This window comes from Papio anubis, chromosome 6 (assembly GCF_008728515.1).
Source record: "Papio anubis isolate 15944 chromosome 6, Panubis1.0, whole genome shotgun sequence".
Classification (NCBI taxonomy): Eukaryota; Metazoa; Chordata; class Mammalia; order Primates; family Cercopithecidae; genus Papio; species Papio anubis.
The window spans coordinates 34,419,930-34,444,626 of record NC_044981.1 but is presented as its reverse complement, the minus strand read 5'-3'; the positions used below and the strand labels follow the sequence as shown (position 1 = coordinate 34,444,626).

The 24,697-nt window shown below is 40.5% G+C and overlaps 1 protein-coding gene and 1 pseudogene across 11 annotated transcripts in view; one reads left to right on the top strand and one right to left on the bottom strand.

The window, feature by feature from the left end:
* Window positions 1-1,334: 1,334 nt before the first annotated feature.
* The window catches only part of MAPK14 (mitogen-activated protein kinase 14), an 84,978-nt gene continuing 61,615 nt past the window's right edge, over window positions 1,335-24,697 (bottom strand). For 5 of the 11 annotated variants that reach the window (XM_003897513.5, XM_009205001.4, XM_009205002.4 and 2 more), the window contains 4 exons: window positions 16,530-16,609; window positions 9,913-9,991; window positions 4,955-5,128; window positions 1,335-4,189 (listed from right to left, as the gene is read on the bottom strand). In XM_003897513.5, the coding sequence (XP_003897562.1) occupies window positions 4,122-4,189; window positions 4,955-5,128; window positions 9,913-9,991; window positions 16,530-16,609 (401 nt within the window). In that variant the 3' untranslated portion in view covers window positions 1,335-4,121. The other 6 variants (XM_003897514.5, XR_002521533.2, XM_021937178.2 and 3 more) reach the window with 6 other exon arrangements.
* LOC108585256 lies at window positions 19,561-20,615 on the top strand (annotated as a pseudogene).

Genomic DNA, 24,697 nt, shown 5'->3' with positions numbered 1-24,697 from the left:
CTGGTCTTCTGTTAGTCTCTATGGTTATATTGTAAGTATATGACAAATGACACAAATAGAATGCAACTTAATTGCAATAATCACAAATCTTGCAAATGGTGGTGGATTTGATGAATAATGCTAGAAAACTGCTCAAACCTTAAGCAAAAGCCCTAAAAAGTGTGGGTGACAGACTCAGACCAGTTAACAATAAAAGGAAAGTGGAGGAGGTGATCACTGATACTTATAAAAAAGAATGTGAATATCAAAATATTAAGAGACTCTGAAAACTGATGAAACTATCAAATATTTTTGCAAAACTTTCCTTCTATGATCATGTTGCAAAAACCAAATAAGATTACTGTAAGATACAAAAATCAGTTTCACTTCAAAAACAACTTAGTTTCCTTCTTTGTCAGAATTAATATATCTTTAAAATTATGAACATGCTTTCATCATTATGTTCCATTTTCATGATTAAAGTTCCATTCAGGCTTCCCCTACCCCCAGTGTCCACCACATTCTATGAAATTTTGGTCCCCATTTTAAGTGGTTTCACTTCAGGGGAGCTTTTTCTGGTATCAACTCTCCTTGGGCTAAGCAGGCCCTCTTCTCAGAAGCCTAGGAGGAAGGCTGCTGTCATGTCTGGTATGTGAATGCAAAATACTCCCTACAACTGTCTGATTCTTACAGGAGCTAAAGGACCCCATGTAATAACCGGGGCCCTTTTCTCTCACCTCCTTACGAAGTCACTGGGGATGGAAAGGAGACTATGCTTGGTCTGCCTTCTATCACTGCCTTCATTCCCCGCTGCCAGCCAGGGCCCAGACAAAAACCCAGCTCTCAATATCCTCACAGGCTGAGCCCCACGGTCCACCCTGGGACACCTGCTGGGTGTCATTCCAAGGACACCAAGAAAGGAAGCACATCAGCAAAGTCCCTGAGAAATCAGCTCTGAGACCCTGTGGCTCTTTCATCCCGTGATGCAATTCAGTCATTCTGAAGAGTATTTTCAAGGACCGTAGCCAGCTAAGAAAAACAGTCATAAAATACATTCGCCTAAAAGCTTACAAACAATGTACATATATATATACACAAACCCAACCTTCTCTCTGGCAGTTTTATAATAAAAATATATGGCTTATAGTCTCGAATGTTAAAGATGAAGAAAACTTGAGCTTCACTGTATAGATGAGAAAACTGTAGCCCTGGGCCAAGGGTCAGCAGACTTCTCTAAAGGGCCAGATGGTAAATGGTTAACATTTTGGAGGTCGTATAGTTTCTGCTGCAACTATTTGCCTCTGTCACTGTAGCACAAAAGCAGCCACAGACAATACATAAACAGATGAACATGGTTCTGTTCTCATAAAACTTTATTTATGGATACTGGAATTTAAGTTTTACATTACTTTTTACCTGCTACAAAAACTACTACTTCTTTTTGTTTTTCTTTCCCAACCATTTAAAAATGTAAAAGCCATTCTTAGCAGACTACACCAAACGAGTGGTGGGCCAGATTTGACCTTCAGGCCACAGTCTGCTGAGCCCTGTCATTTCGGCCACTCTTACCTTCGCGTGTAGATAAGACAGGCCCCAGTGCTTAATACCTCGTCATTTGCTCCTTGCTTTACCCATCCACAGCAAAGACCTGGATACTCTTCACCAAAAAATGTACAACTAAGGAGCTTTATCAACATTTTCTAAATGTTAGGAGTAATATTAAGATCTGTCAGACAAGTATGCCAGGTCACAGTTTAAAGGATATTGATATAATGCCATATTGTGCATTAAATAAAAACAAGAGGAAAATATAATAAACTTGAGAAACTCACTGAATTTGAAAAATAGGCTTTATTTTAACCAGTGGTATTGTCTGACATCCTATATGGCATAACTGATTACAGCCAAGTTCATGGATACAAATAAAATAGCAATTTCCCTCATTCTCTCTTTTGTTTTCTGTTCAGAGAAATCAGGAGATGGGAGCATTATGCTCAGAAACCGAAGAGCTCTTCCGAGAGCTCCAGCTTAAGAGTCCAGGCTTCCGGAGCATGCAGCCTCCTAACACGTATGTGGTCACATGTGCAAAGACCTTTATTACAAAATATTCAGAGCAGTATTTCTGTAGGAAATCACACTAGCATTTACAACCAAAACATGGCTGACAAAATTCATCTTGCTGTGGATGGTGAGGATTTGAACTGCAATAAAGGAGATGAGGCCTTTACGTTCACTCTCCTTGAAAGGGGGAGAGTCCCGGCCTTTACGTTCACTCTCCTTGAAAGAGGGAATCAACATCAGTCTGTCTCCTTCCTTCTTGCTCCAGTTGACTTGGGGGTCCACCCGGTCCCTCTGGAGTACGTTTATCACTGCACTGATTGAGAAATGGAAACACCTTGGCCCAAATACAAGATTCTGTCACACAGCCAACACTGGAAGTGACTTTATACTTTCTTATTACACAAAAGGCTTAAATATACGAGTCCTCATGTAGAACAAAATGCCTGAAATTCAGCAAATTATGAAAACAACTCTTCTCCACCCCTGAGGATATTTTATCTTTATAAAGTTGAAAATACAAAATATTAAAATAATTTGCCCTTTCTCCCCATCAAAAGGAATCACATTTTCAAAGGATTCCTGCAATATACAAAATTCTGAAACAAAATTTATTTCTCCCCAAACCAAGAAGTCAATGATAAGCTGCCAAGAAGACCCTTTTCCATAGAGGAGTGGAAAAGACACCTTGTTACTTTTTTATTTTAAAGTAATCATATTTAGAGGAAGATAGCAGTTTTCTGGCCTTATGGGCTTTAATTTTTTACTTTGATTTTCAGCATTTCTTAGCATTAGTTATTGGGAGTGAAGAGAATAACTTGTTTCTGAAGTTTGGGATATTCCTGGGAAAAGCCCTGATCTTTCCCATGATAACTCCTCAAAAATAGTTGGTTGAAAACAGATGGCATGAATGAAAATGCTGTACATCCATCTGTTCCTCTTTTCATGATTTTCACATCAAAAGCACCTGAAGTATCAATTGTGTTCAACACAGAATAGCACTAGGGGCTGAAGAGAGGATGATGTCACTTGCCATAATATCAGCTGAGGTGACATGGGATCTAAACTACCCAAGAAGTCTTCACTGGCAAACCTGCCTGACACCAGGGCCTCCTGAAGAGAGCAGGACAAGCAGCTGTGCATGCTCAAATAGCAAGACATGCAAAACACATCCTCACTCTGCTAGAAATAGAGTACACAGGAAGTACATGACATCAAGAACCTGCTTCTGACTACTGGGGCAGATATTCAAGAAACCTCTGCACCAAAGGTGAAGGGTAAGCAGAGAAATGGCAACACCTGGGGGTGAGGGAGAAAGAGAGACTCACATATACGCATGCACTCACATGCACACATGACCGCCTCTGAAGGCTACCTGGTTACTCCGGGCCCACAAGCAGCCGTCCAACAACCCTCTCGACTTGCCCGGCTCAGAACTTCAGCAGCTGCAGTCTTTTAACTATCTACACTTTCTTCTCTCCTTTTAAGGCACAAACATATTTACAGTTTCAAATACACCTGTCAAGATCTGAGAACCATACGAAGCAAGTTAATCACAGGCTAGTGCACAGAAGCCGGTTGGTCCTTTTTGGCTGTACGCATCACTGAGGGACAGCGTTGGGTCTGAAGCAACCAGAAGGTGTGGGCCTTCTCTTGTGCCACTGTGGGATGTTGTCAAGTCTATGCCCCACCGTCAAGGTGGGGGTCACAGGAGAAGCCAAAGTGGCAAAAGCATGACCAGGATTGGGGACAATTCATATTTTTTTACTTTGCATTGAACATATTCCTAAAAAGACAGCAGCTTGCCTGCCTGAGCCAACTCTCAGAAAGAAGAGCAAGGTGGAGGCTGCCCTGAAGCATCCACAACCTCATGTAAAGTCACTGTGATCATAGTTTGTTCATATTGTCTTACCTTCCCACAAAGACAGACACACACATGCACACACACTAACACGCACACACACCCCCTTCCACCATGGAGGAAATCTCTGCAACAAGAGGCACTTGAATGATATTTGGAGAGTTCCCGTGAAAAGGCCTTCCCCTCACAGTGAAGTGGGATCGACAGAACAGAAACCAGGTGCTCAGGACTCCATCTCTTCTTGGTCGAGGGGCGGTGGCACAAAGCTGACGACTTCATCATAGGTCAGGCCTAGACATCGGGAAGGAAAAGTAAGACGTGAGAGTTTAGGCTGTTCTCTTTGCTGGTGAGCACTCTGACTTCACTCAAGATCCTTCCTCCCTGTCCAGGTAGTGGTATGATGGGCTACCTCACAGCTTGTATGTAATATTCTAATGGAGCACGTTATGACACAGAAGTTCGAGGGACATAGAAAAGAACCTTTTTCTTTTCTCATGTTTTTCATTGCTGAATGCCTCTTAAGCTCTCTACGGAGGTGCTCAAGAATGAAAGAGCACTCTCACAAGCTACGGCAACAGATGGTCTTGGCTCTTTGGATTTAACTGGAGTTCTGAACTTGTGTTTTATGGAAAGAATATGGGACTGGACACAGGATACACGGGTTCCATTCCTGGCTATGTCCCTAACTAGTTCTAAGTTAACTGATAAGACATAAATTCTCTTTGCCCCAGTTCTACTAACTGTAAAACTGTAAAAATATCCTATTCTTTACTTAGCTCAGAGAGATGTTGTAAATGCAATAACTCTGAAAACCTCAAATCTCCATGCAAAGCTCCTGTATGTGAGGGGCTGTGCATAAAATCAGACCAGACGTAAGTATCTCAAAGGTCCAGAGAGTATCACTGTCTACAACACTTTCCACCAGAGAACATATTCATTCTGCATTACAGACCTCAACTACAAGCTTTAGCAAGTTAGTTATGACCATTCAGTTTTTATTTTTCCCACCGCTTTCGGTTAGTGGTACAAGATGTTAATCCTACCCTTAGGACTTACTTTTCCACTCATCTATAAGGAGGTCCCTGCTTTCAAAGGACTGATCATAAGGATCGGCCACTGGTTCATCATCAGGATCGTGGTACTGAGCAAAGTAGGCATGTGCAAGGGCTTGGGCTGCTGTAATTCTCTTATCTGAGTCCAATACAAGCATCTTCTCCAGCAAGTCGACAGCTATCAGTACCATAGACAGGAAGGAAAATAGTTTTTAATATGTTACAAAAAAGTATGCCTTATTAAGCAAACATAGTTTTGACCCTTCATATCCAAACAAAGAATTCTCCTCCAAAAATACCTACTCTGGGATATACTGGCCCTTTTCTCCTTTACGTGTGTGTGTGTATCTGTATTTTGTATGTTTAAAGTGTTTTATTTTATTTTTGATTCGGGGGTACGCATGCACATTTGTCACATGGGTCTCACGGATGGGGACTGGGCTTCCAGTGTGCCCAATAACCAAATAGTGAACATTGTACCCAACAGGTTATTTCTCAACCCTCACCCTCCTCCTGTATTTTGTATTTTTAAAGAACATGTTACTAAAGAAGAATTTTTTTAAATGACTAGGATTGTGTTTGAACAGGCTTTTGTGGAACGTCAATGTCAAACTGCTACCAGTGTAGTCAAACTGTATAAAAACAAAAGCCTACAGCTACAGTAATCTAGAATAGGTAGGCAGGACTGTTTTTTGTGTGTTTGTTGTTGTTGTTTTTTGTCCCCCTTCGCTGTTTATTTACTAACATAAGACAAATAAATATTCATCAAACTGATCTTCAAACAGTGAATAAACTGGGGGTTTTACATGGTGATGGGGGTGAGACATGGTATTAAAATCAAAGGGAATTTTATTTAAAAAAATTTCACTATGAAAAATTTCAAATATACAGAAACAGAAAAGTAAAAACAAGGATAAAGTGAACACTCACATGCCCAGCATACAGATTCAACAATTAACATTCTTGTATTTATTTATATGTTTTTCTGAACTGTTTTAAAATAAAATTATAGACATGATACTTTACCCTCCCCAAATATTTCAACACAAAGACATCTTCCTATATAATCATAATACTGTTATCATCTCTGACAAATAATTTCTAAATATCATCTAAAATCCAGTTCATGTTAAAATTTCTCCAATTATTCCAACGTTGTCTTTTAGAACTAGTTTGTTCAAACCAGGATTCAATTAGGGGCCATGCACTGCAACTAACTGGATTTCTTTAGTCTCCCTTAGTCTAGAATAATCTCCTTACTTCTAAGCCCTGTTCTTTCCTGATTCTGATCTGAAGAGACCCTCTGGTTGTCCTGAGAATGACCGTTTCTCGGGATGTGTCTGATTTTGCTTCTTTTGCTGTCATGTGTCTATACCCTGCTTTCCACTATCCCCTGTACTTCCCAAAAACCAGAAGTTAGGTAAGAATCAGGTCAAACATTTTCAGCAAAAATACAGGTGATGCCATGCACGTGATAATGCATTAAGGCCATCTGTCCCACTACTAATGAACTAAAATTGATCACTGGGTTAAGATGCTTCCCCTTTGACCAAAGCAAGTAATCTGTGGGATATTTTGGTACCAAATAAATATCCGTTCCTTTCACTTATGGCTTTTTGCATTCACTGGGTTTCCTTTCCAAAAGCAATTATTTCTTTCATAAGGGGTTACAAAATGGTGATTTGTCTAACTCTGTATTTCAAATGAGTATTTTTGTATTTCAGCATGGCAGCACTTGGGAGGATAAATACTGCCATATAACCAGTTATCACTGTGGTGAAATAGGCTTTTGAGACTTTGCAAATTACTTCTTAAATGTGGAGCAGGTGGGGGTAAGTAGTGAAGAGGACAGCTTTCTATGGAGATCGACTGCTGTGTATACTGGAGGCTGTAAAACACCCCTGTCCTACAGCTTGAATTCCAGAGTAATCCACTGGAGAAATATGGGCTTCAGGGAGATACAGAAACAAAGTGAATATTCATGTGTCAATTCAAGTCCATTAGTTTACACTTTACAGTACAGTACTAGATGAATGCCTGGATTATATATACATATATTCTTCTGATGGTCTTCTCTTCTTAGAAAAAGAAACCTTATCAGCTGTTGATTTTATAATTGAACACAGATTATATGACAAGTCTCTATTACCCCTAGGGTAAAAACTACCATGTTCTTATAACCAATAAGGTCAGGGGCAAGAAAAAGATTCCTCAAAGATATTATTAGCTGGGCATGGTGTTATGCGCCTGTAGTCTCAGCTACTTGGGATAGGGAAGAGCAAGGATCACTTAAATGCAAGAGCTTGAGGTTTTAGTGAGCCATGACTGTGCCACTGTACTCCAACCTGGGTGACAGAGTGAGATGCTATTTCTTAAAAAAAAAAAAATCTTGACAGATAAATATATACACTAACATCAAGGGGGTAATTTAAGTTTTAATTCATGTTTTGGGAATAGCAGTGAAACAAAGTCAGTGGCTGACGAAACAGAGCTGTTAATATTTATATTGCTGGCATGTTCCTGCTCAGTTAATATGCTGGGCATGAGCTTGTGACAGTAACACTGCACTCCATCTGCCCGGCAAGGGGAACCTCATTATATGACATCACTGTTTGGCAATGGGCTGTAAGGCACGTTTAAATGCTGAGAAGTACAGTGCTGAGCACCAGATGGACCAAAGCCTCCTTTCAACTCATTAGCAAAGTGGTATCTAGTTCTTTTGGCGGTTTCAACGTCATGATTTCAAAGAATGGGAAGACCTATCAGGAGCTATGTGACCTAAATAAGCTGCTGGAACACAAATATCTCCCCTCTCCCACTAAAAAATGAATTAACAGATCTTTCTGAGTCCGTTAAGAGGGTGTCAGTGAGTACTGCCCTGTTTAAAACTTAGGGCTTAGGGCTGTTCTGGACAAATTCAGAACAGAATGACAGACAAGAAAGAACACAACGGGCCGGGTGCAGTGGCTCACGCCTGTAATCCCAGCACTTTGGGAGGCCGAGGTGGGCAGATCACGAGGTCAGGAGATTGAGACCATCCTGGCTAACACGGTGAAACCCAGTCTCTACTAAAGATACAAAAAATTAGCCAGGCGTGGTGGCACACGCTTGCTGTCGCAGCTACTTGGGAGGCTGAGACAGAAGAATCACTTGAACCCAGGAGGCGGAGCTTGTAATGAGCCAAGATCGTGCCACTGCACTACAGCCTGGGCGACAGAGCGAGACTCCGTCTCAAAAAAAAAAAAAAGAAAGAAAGAAAGAACACAACATCTTTTCCCAACATCCTGTAGTACTTAAGGCTCAAAGAGAGCTTCTCAGCTCAAATAAATCATACAAAGTCAATTAGAGCATGCCAGGGCAGATGCAAACCTAAACCAATCTCAGTAGAATCATACCTACCCCTGATGAGACTGTGGATTCATCCTTGGGCAGGAGAGCAACCCAGCTGAGATATGACATACTCTCCGTCTCCAAGGCTGACACAAACTCATCCACAACTGCCCAATACTTCAAAGAGCATGAGCATCTCTGCTATTGTAAGAATTATCACTGCGACACTAAAATTCCTCTCCATAACCACTATGGATGAAGTACTTAAAAAGGTAAAATCACCTAGCCTTCACCCCAGCTTCTAAAGAAGTCAGCATGGCTGTCGGCCCTCAAAAAGATAAAACTAAACCTGAAGCATAGCTGCCAAGACCCTTAAGAAAACACATGACCCACACAGATGCAAAGAAATGCAGTGAGATTTTAAAACATACCACGCAATACAATCTTAAGAAAAGTGAGAAGGCGGATTATACTCGTTATCATAGCATAGCTCCCTTCCCTATTGTAGGGAGTTCCTGGTCTGATCTTTCTGTGTCTACCATTAAACAGCACTGTCCACTGCCCTCTTCTAGAGTCAGGGAATGAGGCTCAGGCAAAGCAGCTTTCAGGGACCATCTGAAGCACACATCAGTCCTCCCCTTCAAAGAATATAGTCAGCCAGGCATGGTGGCTCACATCTGAATCCCAGCACTTTTGGAAGTTGAGGTGGGCAGATTACATGAGCCCAGGAGACAAAGATTAGTAGATGGTGAGACCCTGTCTCTACAAATAATTCTTTAAAAAATTAGCCAGGCATGGGGATGCATGCCTGTAGTCCTAGCTATGTGGAAGGCTGAGGCAGGAGGATCACTGGAGCCCAGGAGTTTAAGCCTGCAGTGAGCCATGACTGTGCCACTGTACTCTAGCCTGGGTAACAGACTGAGACCCTGACACTACCAAAAAAAATAATAACAATAATAATAATAATAAAGCAATTGCATTTTTAGCCAAGGCAACACATATCTTCAACTGCCACCATCACTTCCCTCTGCCAAGGCTCTTGAAGGCATATGAAGCCATTTCTTTAAGTTTAGGTAGCAAATAAGCTCCACAAAGAGGAGAGGATAGTTACACCTCTGAGGGGCAGAGAAAGAATAAGGGAGGGGAAAAGTTCATGTGTGTGGAAGATGACAGGATCTGTAGCAACGGCAGCTACCGATAGAGCAGAGCACCCTGCAGGGAGTTCCTGGGTGGGTCCTCTAAACACCCACCTGCACTTCAGTGGTTTTTGTCCTCCACTCAGGGACACCATGAATCCACAGCAGTTGTGAACAAGCTACAGCTTTCTTCTGTATCTGCTTCTTCCTGCCTCTCCAATCCTTTATCTCAACATTCCTATTACTTTCTCTCCTTTCTCCACTGTACCTGCTCATTCCCCCGACCCCAAGGTCTGTGATCATTTAAACATATAAGCATCTCATGTAATTAAAAAAAAATCTGACAACACAAATAGATAATAAAAGCCATATTTATCACCTTCCAAGATTCAACTAGTGGTACTTTATTTGGTCAAAAGGAGAAACTCTTCTTCATATCCCCAATTTATATCATAACCAATTCAATATCCATGAGGTGAGGATATTGTCAACTTACCCAGGGGATTGGCACCAATAAATACATTCGCAAAGTTCATCTTCGGCATCTGTGTCAAAGACTGAATATAGTTTCTTGCCTGAAAAAACAAGGGTTTTCAGAATTACTTTGTTCAATAATGTTACTTCTCTCAAAGAAAGAATCTTGGTCCTGCTAAGGAACGAGTGTTAACTGACAAAGTCCACTAACTCCAATGTTTATAACTGTCTTTGATAAAACTTCTCCCTTACTGCCATCCTAACTTCCTAGTTATGATCATCACCTTCTTTATTCCTGCTATCTCTCACAGTTGCATTTCAAGTGAACGAGAATACTCATCAATCAAATTCTCTTTCATCGGCTTTCTGATCACAGGATGAGAAGTTTAAAAACTGAGGCCGAGATATGTAAGAAGTAGCCCTTTCTGAGACAGCCTTCTCAAAAAGCTAAAATTGTTAGAAGGGTTGGTATTCCCAAAGTAAGTCTTGGACCAGCAGTCTTTTGATAGTGCTAACTTCAGTAGGTGCTCTTAGCACATCAAAGGACATCAATATTAAACCTTGCTAACAAAGTAACACTGGTAACAAAAAAGTTAATATAAACTTAATATAACAGTCCTACCTCACAGGGTTGGAGTGAAGATTAGAGATAACAAACCTAGTACTTTCTTAACACAGTACTTGGTTCCAAGTGAGAGTTCAAGAAACATTATCTGCTATCCCACTATCACCTTCAGAGAAAAGCAAAGTCTGCTGTCTATCTTAACCACCTTTTTAAAATTTCTGTTTTAATACAGTCCAACAGTAAAGGTATGTATGTATATTTATGTTTACACATACACACACAAGGTTGTAAAAAGTTCTGGTTGCCCAGACACGGTGACTCACGCCTGTAATCCCAGCACTTTGGGAGGCCAAGGAGGGCAGATCACTTGAGCCCAGGACTTTGAGACCAGCCTGGGTAACATGGTGAAAACTTGTCTCTAAAAACACAAAAAATTAGCCAGGCATGGTGACGCATGCCTGTGGTCCCAGCTACTTGGGAGGCTGAGGTAAGAGGATCACTTGAGCAGGAAGATGGAGCCCAGGAAGCTTGAGCACAGGAGGTGGAGGTTCCAGTGAGCTAAGATTGTGCCACTGCACTCCAGCTGGGGTGACAGAGTGAGATCCTGTCTTAAAACAAAACAAAAACAAAAACAAAATCTGGTTGCTTGGGCAAGTTCACCTTATTTATTAAAAAAAATTTTTTAGAGACACAGTCTCTGTTCTGTTGCCTACGCTGGAGATCACTGGCACAATCACAGCTCACTATAGCCTCAAACTTCTGACTCAAGCAACCCTCCTGCCTCAGCTTCCCAAGTAGCTGAGACTGCAGGCGTGTGCTATCATGCCGTAATTTTTAAATTTTTTTGTAGACCTGCAGTATTGCTGTGTTGCCCAGGATGGTCTCAAACTCCTGGGCTCAAGTGATCCTACCATCTCAGCTTCCAAAGTGCTGAGAATTGCAGATGCATGCCACCACGCCAAGCCTTCACCTTCTTAATGATTGCATGTGGAGTCAGGAGGAAAGGTCTGCTTTGAAAAGCAACTGAGAATCTTTCTGATTTGAAAAGAAGTTGTAGGAATTGAATATATAAATGGCTGTAATCCCTTTCTACTTGAACATGTAAATAAAAAGATGAAGGGAAAACAGGTAAGAGACAATTATCTCATTCAGAGAACAGTCATCCCTTTAATAAAGATAAATCAACAGATGACCTGAATATAGCCGAAGTAGAAACAAAGTTGCTGGGAGGGGCCCTCTGTGATGCCAACCCAGTTCCCCAAAATATTAAGGGTATCTTAGAAAGAAAGAAGTGCCCCAATGACCTCTGATAATAAAACAAGAGTTAGACTAAGTAGTTAAGAATAAAGAAGGTACCTAACTGTACCAAAGTGTTTGTATTTATTTTATATTATTTGTGTATTTTCTTTTAAATATAGTATGTATTAGTACTGGATATTTCAGTTTTGTTTTGTTTTGTTTTTAAATAAAGAATTCTCTTTTGGTCATTAAAAAAGTGGATGAATTAGAAAGCATGCTAATGGACTTCAGTTAACTACCCTTCTGATAAAGGTCATGATAGTAGCACACCCTAGCTACAGGCATAGCACCTAGAAAGAAACCACCTCACGAGCACTAAATTCACAAAACCAAATATAAAAATAACAATTTTCCATTTACAAGCTTACTAATTATATCCCCAATCTCACAAGACTGGATGACATTTTATCCCAAAAGTCAACATCTTGCAATAGCACATAGGCAGGCCTCCAGGCACATGCAAGCATCCAGTGATGTTAAAAACTGTTGGTTATACAGTGGCAATAAAATGAGAAAGTGGCTTCTCAGTGCGACATCCCTGTATAGTCTCTTTGTTCTCACCTCATGGCTTGGCATCCTGTTAATGAGATAAGCGGGGGGTGTTCCCGTCAGACGCATAATCTGCTGAAGCTGGTTAATATCTTAGATGCCTAGTCAAGGGCATTGTTAAACATACAGTGCAAAAAATAATTTTCAACTCAAGTTTTTAAAAAGGTCAAAAAGCCACCCCTAAACAAACAAAAAAACCTACCCCCCATTCACCCTACCCGAGGACCCAAGGCTGCATGTTAAAGCTTCTGTGAATGACATGAGTCGCTTCTGTGAATGACATGAGTAACTAGGCATGTAGTCAGTGACTGGCCATGCAGATAAGAAAAATTACTTTTCTTTGGTTTTAGCATCATCTTTACTGTTAAATATTTTAGGTTCCCTGGAAACAGACTGCCCCTTGATCCAGGATGCCAGCCAGAGAACTGTTTTCAAGTACTGACGGCCAAAACCTGTTTGTGGGAGAAATATAGATGATTCTAAAATTTTTGACTCAAACTTTGAACAAAATAAAATATCCAACATATCCATTCAAGAAAGAGACTAAACTTTTGCAGCACGGGTTCTCCAAGGCACCATCCCTCCGAATTAAGATACACGTGGGCATCTGGGTTAATAAGCAATGCCACATTTCAAAGATATTATTTAGTGGTACATTTAAAATACTTGCCACAAACACAAAATGGGTAAATGAAGAAAGAGGAGACGGGCAGAAGGTTAGAGGCTAATGGCAAAGGCAAAACAGAAGTCACAGGCTGCTGACAGTGTTAAAGCATGCCACATGATTTCCTCCACAAGTCTCTTCAACAAGCGAACAGACTAACCTCACTTAACAAACAGGTGGAGGGAAGTCTGCAAAATACTCTGCAAGTATCTGACAAGGGCAGAACTATGAGATTTTCTATATGTATAGGCACATATGTAAGCTGTACCACAACTTCTCTAACTGTTCTATCAATGTTAATACAACTCGCCCTCTTCTAAAATGTAAGAACTGTTTATCATGTTCCTACTAAGAGCAGAAGTGAGGAGATTTTAAAAATCTTCAATGTAATTCAATAAACCCCTTTTCTAGTCCTTTTCTTGTTAACTACTAATTCCCTCATTCAGGTGAAGCGTCATCTTCAATAAGCACCATGGCCAAGCAATTTTACTTCTTTGTGGCTTTCCCAAATAATTTTTCTACTTTAGCTCGTCCTCTGAACTAAACTCCCTAGTGGTCAGATGACTTAGCAGTAATCTGTTTAAGGCTGGCCACAGGGAGAGAGCTAGAGCCATGTGCTCCACGCTGCCTTTCACGCTCCCTAAACCCAAAGACAGAGGCCAGTAAATTCCAAAAGAGGTAGTAATTACACTTTGATTTGTGGTCCTTTTAAGAAATGTACCAGATCCATACCAGATGATGGAATTCTTTGTTTTGTTAGGAGTTTAGGAAACAGAATTTAGAGTTACCTTTAACAAATCACATAACAAATGACACTTTTCATGCCAAGCGAAGTAACAAAAAGGGGCCACAAAATAAACCAGCAATAGCAATATACCAGTTGGGTCTTAAAATGTAAAAATCCTCCACTTCTCCTTCCTTTCTGTGAATAATACCTGGCCTGCGCATTTTCTGTCTTTGTCTCCTTTAGTCAAAGAGGTTATTTTTTATATCCCCTTTCTGTCAAGAGGTTAGAAAGATTCTATTTCTGGAGGAAAATATGAATGAGTCAGGTCTTTGCTTTTTTATCTAATTTAATTAATTAGTTTATTTATTTTTAAACACAAGGTCTTGCTCTGTCACCCAGGCTGGAGTGCAGTGCACGATCACCACTTCCTGCAGCCTCAAACTCCTGGCCTCAAGTGATCCTCCTGCCTCAGTCTCCCAAAGTGCTGTGAGGACAAATGTGAGCCACTGTGCCCAGTCTGCTTTTGCTTTCTTAATATGATTTTCTTGTTCTTTCACTGATTATTACAAATACTGGGACATTAACCAAATGAATTCTCTTTCCTTGGCCTCCATCACAACCCATTTATACCTTTTCCTATGGCTCATCCTAATAGGTTCTCAATCCATTACTGCATTCTCTTACTCAGCATTCAATTTCTTCATAATTATTGGCATCGCTACTTCACTACTTTTCAGGAGAATGAAAACAGCTGTTGGCTTTCTATTTTCTGCATTCCTTCACTAATGTCTTTTTTCTTTAATTTTTAAAATTTTAAAAATCTCTGAACAATTTTACTCACCTGGCCTTATTTATCCATTATGTTACCATAAGATAAACAGGTACTTGGGCCGTGTCATGAACACGAAATCAATCTTGTCTACCCCTTAGGATGTTTAAACTACTTTTATCCACTTGCCCCAATTATGTAGGAAAAAACAAAAAAAAACTTTCTTATTCTTACACTCAATATAATATTATTTGAGTCAAGTTCTGTATTCTGGTACTCAATTTCAGTAGAGCTGTTGAAATATATAATGTGCCTCATTTCACAGAGGGACCTCCACTATTATGCTGTGCACCTAGTGTTTCTTTCTTAAAAATAAGTGATGGATTAATGAGAGATAAATACTATTGACTATTTTACCTAGACTTTGGTTTGAATTCCTTACGACTAATAGCACATATCTATAGGGCAGATGGCTGGGATGGAAGAGAAGACTAGGAAAGGGCTGCTAAGAGTCACTCTCAGGAAAGAAATGAATTTGCTTGGTCTCATTAGCACTATTTATTAATTGAGCTCCTTCCCAGCCCTCCCTCTGCCCTTAGGGCCTCTTACTGTAAGACAGTGTTTCTAAGAAAAAACATTAAAAAAAAAAAGTACTGCCCTTTCTAAGCATCATCTGGTATCTTTGATTCACTGTAATCCAGCTTCTATATATCATAAAGGGGGAAAAAATACCTCTTTAGGTTGACATTGTGGTAACACTGACAACGACTTCCAAAATAGTATGTAATCACATGCGATTATAGTTTGGATCATGTTATCCAGCATCTGGGATCTATACTCAGCTCTGCCACGTGACTCAGTGCATGATGTGGAAAAGTCACTGCCTTTCTGGGCCTTTGCTTCTTTATCTTAAATAAGTAAATGAAACAAAATTCAGAGTGGAGGTTCAGAAATACACTGGGCTTTGGCATCCTTTCAAGAAATGTACCGGATACATACCAGATGACGGTATTCTTTATTTTGTCCGGAAGGTGAATGAACGGTTCCAACTCACCTACTTATGCCTGCCTCAAGCTACCCAGCAGTCTTCCCAACTAGGCAAAGGGCCCCTTCAGTCATAAATGTTGGGAGGAGAATCCAGGAAGGCATAACTGGAGCTTGGCTCCGTAGCTCATTTTTTCTTTTGTTCAACTGCCTGGCAGCAGATTGAGGGAAAAAGGAAAAAAAACTGGGCTTTCATGGCTTCTCTCATGCCTCTGGCCCAAGAAAATGACCAAGAGCAGGAAATCAAGCAAAAGTAAGCCAGAGTCACATTCCCATGGCTTCTGTCTAAGTCCCTGCTTAGAAGCAAGAAAGCACTAGCTCCAAACTCTGTCTCGGGTTATTTAACTTATAATTACAAGGCAATAGAAGGAAAATTTATAACCACATTCCTGTGGATCTGAGGTATCAAGAGTGGAGTTGTTTCTTCTGAGTGGGGTCTAGGGACTGGGTAGAAAGGTCCCTCTGTTGGGAACGAACATTTTACGTAGGATATGTGAGTATCTATTCTAAAACAATAAAAAATAACTTATGGGAAGGGGCAACAGTGTGCAGACAATGTACATTTTATTCTTTTAGTGATTAAGTTAGACTAAATACATGGTGAAGTTTATGCGCTGAGAACAAACACTAGAAACAGTGAAAAGAGCTCTAGAGCATACGTGAAACTTCTGAGAAAGATGAAAGTCAGAGCTTGAGGACAGAGACACACATTTTGCATTAATCTCTTGGAATGAATTAGAATCTCAAATCTCATTGCTTTACTGGGATACTATTGCCTAATAGAGGCTCCCATGATCTTAGTGTGTACCCAGATAGAGAATAAAACACACTTGTGCATGCAAGCAGGCACACATGCGTGCACGCACACACACACTCACACTATCTTATACCTCACTCATCCTGGAATTCAGCACACAAAGGGTATGTGTGCTTACAAACACACCCAGGTCAAAGTACAGATTGGCAGAAGGCAAGTGGCAGAGGCTCCCAACAGGGCAGATAATTACAAAGCATCAACTCACAGACTCTGAGGAGATTTTCTTCAAAAGCTCAGCCCCTGGGGTTCCAACGAGTCTTAAAATGAGCTTCAACTGATCAATATCTAATGGTGGACCATAAAGGAAAATGTTGGGACGAAATAAAAATGAAAAACAAACAATGACAAACAAAACAAAAACAAACAAACAAACAAAACACCCCAAGAACAAAAATGAAACACCCCAAACCTAGCCAACACGGTGAATCCCTCTAGGTCAAGGTTCCCGCAGGATGATCACTTCACGTAGGACATGCTCCTCCTGTACAAAGATTCAAAATGCTACCACACACGTATCCACTTTATATTCATTTTGTGCATCTGTCAACAGCATGTATCAGTAAAGTGAGGCAACGTTAGGTGGTTCTTAGCTGCCAAAGATAGCAGGTGAAAACAGAAGAGCTTCACTCAGTTTACATTGCCCTCTTCATCTGCCATCACAGTGTCAGTAATCAGTCCAGGAAAGAGCACTGGTAATTACAGGGCCACAGATAAGGAAAAAAGCAACAGAGCACAGGAGCTAGGGATGTACAAGTCTATTTATGAATATTCTCCTAAACGTGACCTAAAGAGCTTATGATATGACAATGGAAGGCCTGTGAGACCCCAAAACCTGACCACTGGAGCACACCCTCTGGGAAGCCTCGCCTCTCCCACTGGCTACAGTAGGCAGAGCACGATGAGGGAGAGTCGCCAGCAGAGGGCGCTCTCCCACCGCATGTTCCTTCAGGAGCGCCATGAGAACACAAACACAGGCAGTTTCAACCTTATAAAACGCAAATGAACAATGCTTAACAAGTTCCACACATCCCAAAGGCTCTAAATAATAGGCCACAATGCTAAAACTTTTATCCTGGTAGCCAACACTTCAATGTATATTCAGAATGTATGTGCATGTGTTAACCAGAAGACAAAAATTTCCATTTGTTCTCATTGCTTTTAGTCTTACCTAAAAAGGAAGTTAAAAAGAGGGGGGGGAAATATTATAAAATAGCTTTTAATGTTTTATCTGAAAATGTGAATAGTTTATCCACGTTTATACTGACTGACATTCCACGGAGGGAGAAGGGGAGGATGACTGTCTTCTGACCCATCAGGTTTTTCACATGACTAAATCCTCTTGGCCTCAGGTCTCGGCTTCAACTTCACCTCCTCAGGGAGGCCTCCCCTCAACACTCTATATACATAATACCCCACTCCCCCCCAATTCCTTCTCAGCATCATGCTTGATAACATCATAGTGCTTATCACAGCCTAGAATTACTTTGTTTGCTTACCGTCTGCCCCCTGTACTGGTCTACAGCTCTGTGAGGACAGGGGCCACTCTGCCTCTTCACCATTTATCCTCAGCCTAACATCTGGTACATGACGGGTAGTCAAAATATTTGAGGAAAAGGTAGAGCAGGATGAAAGAAATTTTTGCTTATGGTTATACATATAAAGGCAACATAGCAACACTTAAAAACAGCAGTCTCTATAAGCCACAGGTGCCTACGTTATAGGAATAACTTATGCAGTAATTTGACATCTTGTCTTTTACTTTCTTTTAGATATGAAATCAGCTTAAACAGAAGAAAATTCTAGGCTGAAGTCAGCAAACCCCAATCTCTTCCTGTTTTATCTCTTCCTGTTTTATATATAAAGTTTTATTAGAACACAGCCATGTCCATTCATTTATGTACAGTCTATAGGTGTTTCCAATTACAACAAGCACAGTTACCATACGGTTCCCAAGCCTAAAATATTAACGACCTGGCCCTTTCAGAAAAGGTGTGCCAAACCCCATCCTAAACCCAAACAACTTGTGTTCTTTAGCAAGCAAAACAAACTAGAAACAAGTCCACTCACGTAAGTTACTTCTAAATTAAGAATAACAGGGAATTCTGTCATCTGCAAATGGTAAAAATCAGTGTGTTATAAAGGTTAAGATTTAAATACTGGCTTCTCAGTTCAAGATGTTGACAAGACAAAAATTTTGAAGCATATGTTCATAGGACAGAGCAGGAGTGGGGGTGGGATGGATACTGTCTTGCTCTAAAATAATCAGATTAATTATATCACAATAGAAATCTGTAAAAAAAAAAATTCTTGCTGCTCTAAAATGACTCAATTTACAAAAATTTAGTTCCCTCACATTAACACTCTTCAGGAATATATTTACCTGGGTAGCTACCACAAGATAAAGTAAATCATATATGGGAAAAATCTCAATGACTTCATATCTCAAACAGGTGGCTTTACAATATATGCATCAAAAGTAATCTCTAAAATGAAGCTTTTGATATTAGTATTCTTAAGAGACTTCTGACTACTTACAGTGAGAGTCAATTTTTATACTCTCTCTAAGGAAGACAAGCTCTCTGAGCTACGAATTTCTCAACTACCTGAACTTCACCCCAACCTACCTGAAGAATATGCAATTTCCATTAGTCACAGTGGCTCATTACGTCAATGAGCTGGGAAACCCTCTCTCTCCCACCTCTGCTGGCATGAAACAATATCAGGCCTGAAGAATCAAGCCCCAATTCCTCAGCCTCACATTCACAGCCGTCTGTGATTTGGCATCAAGCTTCTTTTCTGACTCTGGCTCAAACTAGTATTCTTGAATGCACTCAGTGCTTCAACTCACACCAGATATTCCAGGCACTTCTAAGCTTCCAAGTACTTATTTATGTAACTCATAAACCAGAACACCTCCCCTCCTCCCATCCTTCCAAGCCTTTCCTATTCCTATTTACTCTTTGAAGTCCTATTCAACCAAGAACTCTGCCATGAAGTCTTGGATATATTGAGGTGGAACTAATTCTCTACTTTTTTTTCAAAAGCTTATCTATTATTCTAGCGTATTTATCACTCCATCTTATTTTATAATCAGGGACAAACAGTTGTTCAAGTAACTCTTGTAACTCTCTTTCCACTGAGTCTGATCATTCTGGTTTTAAGGACAGGTACCATCCTGTCCCCACACCTTCCACAGAGCAGCTTGATAAATACTGGTTGACTTGAAAAGATGAGCCATGGCACATCCTTTCAGCACCTCGGTAGGCACCGGTGTCTCCAGCCGTGGCACTGGCACCTGCTGACACTGCTGCCTCCAGTAGTTCTTTCATTCTCTTCCCTTTGTCACCCCTACACCTTGGAGGTAAACTTCTCTCCTGAGGGCTGTAAAGACTAGTTTGAAAAGGGACAGCCAAGAACCAACTGAATCTTCTCAGAATGGAAACACTGTATTATTTTGGAGGAGTTAATTTCAGAAGGAAAATGGGTCAAGCTTGAAAAAACAACGTAGGTGGCTCCTACTGGTAAAACTGGAACTTGGGACTCAGTGTAACGTACAACCAGGAAAGAACAGACTGGTGATGATGCAGCGATCATCCCTGTGCTGCAGAGAACGCTTCACTACGAGTGTATCATTCTGGTGAAACAGTCCTGACGACCAACGGGTGGCTACTGCATAGAGTTCCCTGCAGATCTCATAGATTATGGTGAAATCCCAGGAGCAGCTGCTCTTCGGGAGCTTGAAGAAGAAACTGGCTACTAGGGGGACATTGCCGAAAGTTCTCCAGTGGTCTGTATGGACCCAAGTTTGTCAAACTGTACCACACACATTGTGACAGTAATCATTAACGGAGATGATATAGAAAATCTAAGGCCCAAGCCAACGCCAGGGGATGGAGAATTTGTGGAAGTCATTTCGTTACCCAAGAATGACCTGCTGCAGAGACTCGATGCTCTCATAGCTGAAGAACATCTTACAGTGGATGCCAGAGTCTATTCCTATGCTCTAGTGCTGAAACATGCAAATGTGAAGCCATTTGAAGTGCCCACCCTGAAATCTGAAGGCCAAAGACGACACTGGCCATTTTTGTAAATGAGACTACCAGGCCTTCTTCACAAAGACTTTGTATTCAACTTAGTTTAATGTAGATTTGAATTAGCTTTTTCGTAAAATAAAAGCAGCACAAAATGCAAAAAAAAAAAAAAGAAAAGAAAAGAAAAGATGAGCCATATTATGCTTTTCAACTCAGTCCTACCCCACTGCCTTGCCCTCAAAACACAGAATGACCATACTCCATGGAAAAATACACAATGTAAAATAAAAATCTTAGTAGCTAAAAGCATTTGCATGAAGGAAGTTAAAACATGCAAACCTCAGAAGAAATCACCATGGGTTCTTCAAAAGTTGGCAAATCCACTGAAATACAGGCCAGTCTTCCAACAGTACCAGCTACTATAAGGCCACTATGATTTGTCCAGGCAGTTAAGACCAGAAGGAGCTTCACGTAGCCATATTAGCGGAGTAAAGCAAAACTTACCACATCATGACAATCAGTATTTCCACAGTGAGTCATCCTTTGTAACAGGTTTAGCCCTTTTTCTCTTAGGTAGAAAATATTTTTACTATTAGTTTAAAATGTGTTTTAACTGTAATGATCACAACGTCAAAATTTAAATCATAAATCTCCTGAATCCTTCTAAAACAAATGAAGAAAAGAACAACTTAAGCCTAAGATTACTCTTTAGATCAAGTCATCTTTAACAGAAGCAACAGTCAGAATGAACATGTAAAGAAAAAAAACAAAAACAAAAACAAAGTATAACAGGATATTTCTAGGGAAAGTAAAAGAGGGATATTTTAGTCAGTTCTAAGTTCTCCAGGCAACTCCTAAAAAACCTCCACAGACCAGAAAGTTGAAGATGAATAAAAGGACCAGTTGCAGGACCTACCTGCCATGAGCAGCAATTTTCAACGAAATAAATCCACATAGGGGCAAAATGGAGCACTAACCTTTGGAAAGGTAGGAAACCTTCCTAGTGACAGACAGGATAGACGAGAGTAAGACTTAGCCTAGCTCCTTATCTTCCAGGTTGTCAAAATAGTCATTTTCACTGTAACACAAAGAAAATGTCTTAAGGTACCCTTGGTTTATGGACAAATCTGAGGATTCTACCTTTTTCTGAGAAAATGTATTCTCAAGTCAGAGAAGAAAGGGCAAATAATCTAATAAAATATTTTTCTTCTTCAGCGTTTATTAGGACACTTGCTTTTAGTGTCTAAAGTGAAACTGCTTTTTAAAAATGAGAGAACATCCAGGCTGGCCAACATGGCAAAACCCTGTCTCTACTAAAAATACAAAAATTAACAGGGCATGATGACGTGCGCCTGTAATCCCAGATACTCGGGAGGCTGAGGCAGGGAGAATCACTTGAACCCAGGAAGTGGAGGTTGCAGGGAGCCAAGATGAGGCCATTGCACTCCAGCCTGGGTGACAGAGCAGGATTCTGTCTCCAAAAAAAAAAAAAAAAAGAGAGACAACAGAGAATATTTGGCAGGGTGCAGTGGCCACACCTGTAATCCCAACACTTTGGCAGGCCAAGGTGGGCAAATCACTTGAGGTCTGGAGTTCTAGACCAGCCTGGCCAACATGATGAAACCCAATCTCTACTAAAAATACAAAAAATTAGCTGGACGTGGTGGTGTGCGCCTGTAGTCCCAGGTTCTTGGGAGGTTGAGGCAGAATTGTTTGAACCCAGGAGGTAGAGGTTACAGTGAGCTGAGATTGTGCCACTGCACTCCAGCTTGGGCGACAGAGCGAGACTCTGTCTCAAAAAACAAACAACAAAAAAAGAATATTTGAAACCAATGACTGAAAGTGATGGGCAGATGTGAGAGAAGGGTCTCCAGAAACTTTAGCTCTACTGCCAGTGTTTTAACCCACAAGCAGGACAGTATGAACAGAGGTGTTCATTATATTACTATTTGTCTACTAGTATGTCTGAAATATTTCAAAACATGTTTGCAAAAGAAATGGAAAAAAAAATAGAAGCAGCAAATTTAATACACTAAGAAAATTCCTATAGACCAGGGCAGCAACTGATGGCAAGTGGATTTTAACTCAGCTCCATTAACCCATAAGAGCACCATTTCTGTTAAAATTAAAGAAGGTTTTACACATACAGGAAATTCACTTGATTGTGTAGAAAAGGAAAACAGCAGCAAGCCAAGGCTGTGATCTCTGGTAGAAAAATAGTATTTGATGAGTAACAGGGCTATGAAACTTTCTCTATTCCTTAAGCTGCAGAGTGTTAAGTGTCGATAACAGAATTTTCTAAGTGGCTTATTCATTTCAAGATCTATGGTATTTGAAGTAAGTTAGTACTATACCTGAAGAGACATTCTATATCCTCCCCCTCCTTTCTAGTACAAAGTTCTGTCAGCTGTGTCCACTTGAGATCCCTAGTCAACTAGGCTTTTAAGAAAGGGCTTCATTCTTTAAAAAATACTACTACTATTATTAGGCCAGATGGAAGAGGTTCTGCAAAGTCACAAACAAGAATTTCTAATCTGATAACACATAATTGGCTTTAAGACAAAAATGAGTATTTCTTATATGTTTTTTAAATTAAATTAAAATTCTGAGATACATGTGCAGCATGTGCCGGTTTGTTACATAGGTAAATATGTGGCATGGTAGTTTGCTCCACCTATCAATCCATCACCTAGGTGTTAAGCCCCACATGCATTAGCTATTTATCCTGATGTGCTCCCTCCACCTGCCCCCCACCCCACCCCACCCCACCAACAGGCCCCAGTGTGTGTTGCTCTCCTCCATGTGTCCATGTGTTCTCATTGTTCAGCTCCCACTTGTGAGAACATGCAGTGTTTGGCTTTTTGAGGAAAATGGCTTCAAGCTCCATCAGTGTCCCTGCAAAGGGCACAATCTCATTCCTTTTTATGGCTGTATAGTATTCCATAGTGTATATGTACCACATTTTTTTATCCAGTCCATCACTGGATAATGGGCATTTGGGTTGATTCCATGTCTTTGCTATTGTGAATACTGCTGCAGTCAACATACACATGCATGTATCTTTGTAACAGAATGATTTATATTCCTTTGGGTATATACCCAGTAATGGGATTGCTGGGTCAAATGTTATTTCTGATTCTAGGTCTTTGAGGATTTCACCACAGTGTCTTCCACAATGGTTGAACTAATTTTCATTCCCACCAACAGTGTAAATGTTCCTATTTCTCCATAGTCTCACCAGCATCTGTTGTTTCTTGACTTTTTAATAATCACCATTCTGACTCGCATGAGATGGTATCTCATTGTGGTTTCCATTTGCATTTCTCTAATGGTCAGTGATGTTGAGCTTTTTTTCATGTTTGTTGGCTGCATAAATGTCTTCTTTTGAGAAATGTCTGTTCATGTCCTTTGCCAACTTTTTTTTTTTTTGAGACAGAGTCTTGCTCTGTCGCCCAGGCTGGAACGCAGTGGTGTGATCTTGGCTCACTGCAAGCTCCGCCTCCCGGGTTCATGCCATGCCGCAGCCTCCTGAGTAGCTGGGACTACAGGCATGAGCCACCATGCCTGGCGAAGTTTTTGCGTTTTTAGTAGAGATGGGGTTTCACTGTGTTAGCCAGGATGGTCTCGATCTCCTGACCTCGTGATCCCTGCCTTGGCCTCCCAAAGTGCTGGGATTACAGGCATGAGCCACCATGCCTGGCCCTTTGCCAACTTTTTAATGGGGTTTTTCTCTTGTAAATTTGTTTAAGTTCCTTGTAGATTCTGGATATCAGACTTTTGTCAGATGGATAGATCACAAAAATTGTCTCCCATTCTGTAGGTTGTCTGTTCACTCATGACAGTTTCTTTTGCTGTGCAGAAGACCATTCGTCAGTTTTTGCTTTTGTTGCCATTGCTTTTGATGTTTTCATCATGAAATTTTTGCGTATGCCTATGTCCTTAATGATATTGCCTAGATTTTCTTCTAGGGTTTTTATAGTTTTGGGTTCTACATTTAAGTCTTTAATTCATCTCGAGTTAATTTTTGTATAAGGTGGATGGAAGGGGTCCAGTTTCAATTTTCTGCATATGGCTAGCCAGTTCTCCCAGCACCATTTATTAAATAGGGAATCCTTTCCCCATTGCTTGTTTTTGTCAGCTTTGTTGAAGATCAGATGGTTGTAGATGTGCAGTTTTATTTCTGAGATCTCTATTCTGTTCCATTGGTCTGTGTGTCTGTTTTTGTACTAGTACCATGCTGTCTTGGTTACTGTAGCCTTGTAGTATAGTTCAAAGTCGGGTAGTGTGATACCTCCACATTTGTTCTTTTTGCTTAGGATTGTTTGGGCTACATGGGCTCTTT